The sequence below is a fragment of the Microtus ochrogaster genome, unplaced genomic scaffold (genome assembly GCF_000317375.1).
Source record: "Microtus ochrogaster isolate Prairie Vole_2 unplaced genomic scaffold, MicOch1.0 UNK8, whole genome shotgun sequence".
Lineage (NCBI taxonomy): Eukaryota > Metazoa > Chordata > Mammalia > Rodentia > Cricetidae > Microtus > Microtus ochrogaster.
Window position 1 is genome coordinate 2,700,342 of NW_004949106.1, and position 5,633 is coordinate 2,705,974.

Below are 5,633 nucleotides of genomic sequence, written 5' to 3' on the forward strand. Positions count from 1 at the left end.
AGTGTTTAGTTTCCTTGGCTTTGGGGATTTTTGTTGTTGTATTGGGTTTTTGAGAAAGAAGTTAAAGTTGGCTGGGTAGGGAGGAAGGGGATCTGGACAGATGCGGAGGGGAAGGATATGATCAAAATATATTTAAATTTCAAATTGTTTCAAATAATAAAAGGTGTAATTTAAAAAGAAGGGAAAAAAGGAAGCGTCTTTAGGAATGAGATTTTGAAATCTTCAGTTGGTAACCTTTCGCTTCACGGGGAACATTTCTGCGTAGGACAGAACAGCTTCGGGCATAATGCTGTTCGGGGATCACTAGGAGCCCAAAGCCCTTCTGTGACGTCACAGCTCTCAGACTGACCTTTGTGATGTCATCGCCTACTCCCGTTTGCAGGACTCCCGAAGCGCCGCTGGAAGCTGCAGAGCACAAAGCAGGTTCAGACGTGGGCTATGTGCAGGTAGTGTGAAGTGTCCACGTTACAGGAAATGGCAGAGGCACCTCCGGAAATCCCGGAAGCTTCTTCAGAAATCCCAGAAGCTTCTTCAGAAATCCCGGACACTTCTTCCGAAATTCCGGATGCTTCCCCTCATGACGTGTCAGCTGATCCAGAGACCCCTTCCAGCCGCCCTCTCTGTGAGGATACAGGTCAGGGGGACTCAGACTTGTGGGCTTTCATCGAGGAGAGTGCGTTTCAGGTCCTGGCTCAGCGGTTCTTGATAAAGAGGCCGCCCCATACCCTCTGTGCCTCCGAGCCGGATGAAGACAGTAATTTATTCTCGATGACCTTTCCCAGAAAGCTTTGGAAAATAGTGGGAAGTGATAAATTTAAATCTATTTGGTGGGATGAGGCCGGGACTTACATAGTCATCAATGAGGAACTCTTCAAAAGGGAAGTGTTGGAGAGAAAGGCCCCCTTCAGAATATTTGAAACGGATAGCATGAAGAGTTTGGTCCGGCAGCTGAATCTGTATGGATTTAGGAAGATGAGGCAGAATTTCCAGAGATCTGCATCGCTCCCTGACTTCCTGGCTGAAGAAAAAGGAGTCTCTCCCTCATGTAAGTTACAGTTCTATCAGAATCCAAACTTCTTGCGTGACTGTCCCCATCTTATAGAGAGGATGAAAAGGAGGATTGGGATAAAGACTGCTTCCCGGGGGGCGGCCCCATCACTTCCGGATTTTAAGAACAAACATTTCAGTCCAGACTTGGACAACATGGATGACCACAGTTTGGGTGTTCAAACCAGCGAGAGCAATCTCCTGTCCAGGTCCAGCATTTCAAACGTCTGTCTGAGACAGAAGCCTTCTACTGCCCAGGGAGATTCTGATACAATGGACGGAATCAGAAGGGACTTTTCTCTGGCCACCTCGAGCTCCTATAGACCCCCCGAAGAAATTCTAACGCATCGCCCTGCTCCCGTAAATGAGGTGTCCCCTCTCCACATGGACTCGCAGAGAATCTACGCCCCAGCAAACGACAACCCGGTGAATTTCGTTATAACCTCGATCACTCAAAGCCACAGGGATGTACCTCACTTGTGGAAGACCTGTGTTGAAAAACCGGCAGAGCCTTCTCCTTTTCAACCCGGGTTCCGTCACTTTTCATCCCGCTCACCTACGTTCTCTGACTCAAAACCACGCGGTGAACCCAAGTTACCGACGTACAAGGAAAGGGTAGCATCCAGTACCTTGGCGTCAACATCAAATCATCACCCATCTTCATGATGCTATCCAGTTGTCTGATTTTCTAATCTACTTGGTTGTTTATGGAGATATTCAGCATGTCAGAGATTAGAATTCTTGTTGACAATCGGGCGTGTACCTGAAACCGGCACAATTGAACAATAAAACTCGATGTGTACCTTAAAGAGTACTGAGTGGTCTTCTAGACCTCCTGAGTTTGATTCTCAGACCATATGACAACTAGAAACTCTCCGGAACTCAGTTCCAGGCTGTCCCATACCGTCTTCTGCCTCCACGGGCAGTACCGGCATGTGGTGTGCAGACATGCGTGCAGGCAAAACATATCCACACACACAAAATGAAATACCAGACTTAAAAAGAATGTGTACAAGTAAATACTGGTAGCTCTATACAAATATATCTGTGTATCCATATGTAGAGTATACACATATGCACACATGCAATGCACATTAAATGTGATCTATTTAATAAAGCACACGTAGACACACAGAAATAAGTTTCTAGGTCTTTATTTTTTTTACTTTGCAAAGTGCCAAAACATCACCCATCATAGCCTAGAGTCCTTTTCATTTTTCTTTATAAATGTACTAATGTAGTTCAATTAGCTTTGGTCAGTGGGCCTAAAGGCAGCTTTTAAAATATTTTTTTTTCTGTTGTAGTATAGAGTATTCCAGTAAACGCACTTGTAACCTTGATTTTTTTTTCTCCTTTTGACTTTTTTGGTTTAAAGTTTTAAATTTTAGGGTTCTATTTCCTAAATAATCTCTCTTTTCCAGGGAGGAAGAATAATCCCATTCTTTGTATGAAGAGCTTGGGACTTGGATATGTCATCTAGATTTAAATCTGCATCTCAATTTTAGGTGGCCTCCATTTGTAATTTTTCCTACATATCAAAATTATATAGGATGGGATCATACATAGTATGTGACTTTTCTATAGTGCACAAATTAAGAATGTTATATAGAGTTACCTGTGGTCCATTCTGATCACGCTTGCCTGTAATATTCTCCAAACTGTTCGTGTTTAGGAGCCAAAGTGAGCGTTGCCAAACATTCTCCTGAATATTAATTGAGAAAATATGTACGAAACTTCTCTGTGTATGGCGCTGTACGGGACACGAAGCAGCCCGTGGGCAATGTCTCCCATGATGCTCTGCTCTATCTCGGCTTCCTCACGTGCCCTCGGCTAAGGTGATTTGCCTTTTTGGAAGTCGGGGTTTTTAATCTGAAAAAGAATGGGAGCCGTAACTCCTGCTCGGCTTGTTTCATTGGACTCCCCGAAGAAGCAGCTGCAGAGATGAACGTGCAGTAGGTCCCTAAAATATAAAGAGCAGTAAAATCCATAGGATAGTTATCGTTACGATCGCAGTCTGTGCCCTTAAGTGCTTCGCTATTATTACCTTCCCCAGCAGACTCAGCTGTCTGCGAAGCTCCAGTGGAGTCATTGTTCCTGTGATAGTTCCTCAAAGCAGCTGCTACTGAGGATCAGGCATGGAAGGCACGAAACACTTCGTTTGACACGACAAGGGTGTCCAACACAAATTTCTAGAGAGGCTGCACAGCGATGATCAGGAAGGTCATGAGTGGAAATGAATTCCAAGCCCAAAGGTGTTCACATTGACGTTCGCAGATATCACGGGGAAAGGGTTGCGTTCAGCAGTCTGTGTACTCAGCGTTGAGATGGGCTTTAGACCGATGTTCTGTTTGGGAAAGGAACCTCCTCCTTCCTCATCTACTGGATAACCTTATCAATGAAGGTTTTGGCAACCACAGTCAAATCATCATTGTAAAAACCGCTAAATGTGAAAACAGTAGCGAAAGGATTTTGTAGTTACAGGTTTTACTAGTGAAATATAGAGTGAGCTATATCCTTAGAACTTGTCTTAGACAGGCAAGCACTTCTTATGTGATCCGTGTTTTATTCACGAGCACCCCAGGGTCAGATGTTGTTATCTTACTGCTTTGTAAAGAAAATTTATTTTTAATTAATTTATATTTGAGCCAGGGTCTTACTCTGTAGACCTGGGCATCCTGGAATCCACTATGTTGATTAGATTGGATTCTAGCTTCCATAGATCTGCCTGCCTCTGTCTCCCGAGGGTTGGGATTAAAGGTGTGCACCACCGCCGCCCAGCACTGACCAAGAGACACCCTTGGATGCACTTCCTCCTTATTTTTGCTATGTCTGATGTGTTTTCTGTGTTCTCCAAGGTCTCTGAACACTGTTAGTCTGCCTTCCACCGCTGAGAGTTTAGAACACTTTTCCTATCCAAAGAGCCTTGACCATCCTATTTGAAACAAATAGAACCCACAACAAACCAAAGAGTAGAGTCCTGCAATTTCGTGTCAACCGTGTTTGTTGCTGAGTGGTAAACAGGGGACAAGGTTCAAAAAAACAGAGCAAACCTGAATAGATTTTGGAACTTGCAATTAAATAGAAAAATAATAAAAAATCATTCAAAGTGAGAGATATTATCTGTCAGAGAAAGAACTCTATACCTGGCCATTACGCACCTCGGCTTTGCTTGCAGTGAGATCAAAAACAACAAAATCACTCCCTGTGACAACCTGAGTGCCTGGATACCATGTTTACACACTTTTGGTCCGTCCTGCATTTTTGACACTTCCTACAGCTCCAAGTGAATGAGAACCCAGAGGGACATGATGAATGGATTCAGCCCTCATTTGCGTTGACTCAAAAGGCAATTTTTACATTTTCAGAGCCCGAAAGCTGCCGTGGGGAGAAATTGCTCAAGGATAAAGATATCCCACCGGCAAAGGAGGTGTTCGTGTTTTTAAGACAGACATCCCTTCAACTTCCAGCTTGCAGCTGGACTGGAGGAGGCAGAGGGTTTCGGTGTCTGGGTGATATCTCTCACTAAGGGATCACACTCCTCCACGCTCAGCAGTGAGCAGGCCCTCTCAAAGGAGCCGGCTGCCCACATACATTTATGGTGTTGCTTGAAGTGTTTTTGGAAGAAAGCATTAAGGAGGGACCATGTCACCCCTGAGCAGAATGACTTTCATTTGATCTCTATTTCCTGGGGCTCTGGTCTCGGTGCTACTTTCGAAGATCTGGCCTTGGAAAAATATGATTTCAGGAGAGTCAATGCCAGTCAGTCCTACAAATAGTAACGTGCCCCGTTCAGGTGTGGCTTGGGTAGACGAAGAAGGGAGACAAAGAGAGGTTACATGCCCCATTGGAGCGGCTTAGAAGGTTTGATTCTAGTTTTCCCCCTGCCCTTTTGCTGTTTGGTATCAAAGCATGACTTCATGCTTATAGGCGAACACTCCCAACCCTCAGACCCTGGCATTCTCATGGGAATTTTCGGGTCTTTAAAAAGGGAAGAACGGCAGGGGATTTAATGCACGACTATACTGTTCTTATCCTATACAAAGCATGTCTGTGTCATCCTATAAACAGAGAGATTTTCTTTTCCGTGTCGAAATAGATAGGACACACCCACTAGCAGTTTTAAAATATTTAAGATTGCAAGCAAAATCTTTATAGTTCGTTACAAAACAAACAGCAAGCCAACAGTCCTGCCCACTTACCTTGTTTTCCATTCCATGTCTAGAAATGATGACTTTGTTTAACTCTGTCTGTACGCACTCAGCATATACATCACACAGCATCTCCTGCTGACTGAATTTCACGAAAAGCACAGAGCGATACAAAAGTGTTAATGATAGCATTGCTTATTATAAGTTATTAGAAGACGTCTATGTTATAAAAACCAGAATGGGATTGGTAATGTTCTGTCTAGCTATATAAAGTAACATTATATTCTCAGGAAAGTTATGGATCTCAGAAGGAGATTATAGGCGGAGTGTATCTTTGAGACATGGAGAGCTGCCAGCCTCACCCAAGGTTCTGTCTCCAGCAGGGAAATAAGTGGAGGAACCTATGTCTGTCTGAAGAAACTGTGCTCAAGCGTGCCA

The 5,633-nt window shown here is 44.0% G+C and overlaps 1 protein-coding gene across 1 annotated transcript; it reads left to right on the top strand.

Annotated features, from left to right (window-relative positions):
* The first annotated feature begins 395 nt into the window (after positions 1 to 395).
* Positions 396 to 1,713, top strand: LOC101997021 (heat shock transcription factor, Y-linked-like). Its single transcript, XM_005366354.2, has one exon. The coding sequence runs from the start codon at positions 475 to 477 to the stop codon at positions 1,711 to 1,713; it is 1,239 nt and encodes a 412-aa protein (XP_005366411.1). The 5' UTR covers positions 396 to 474.
* Positions 1,714 to 5,633: the final 3,920 nt, after the last annotated feature.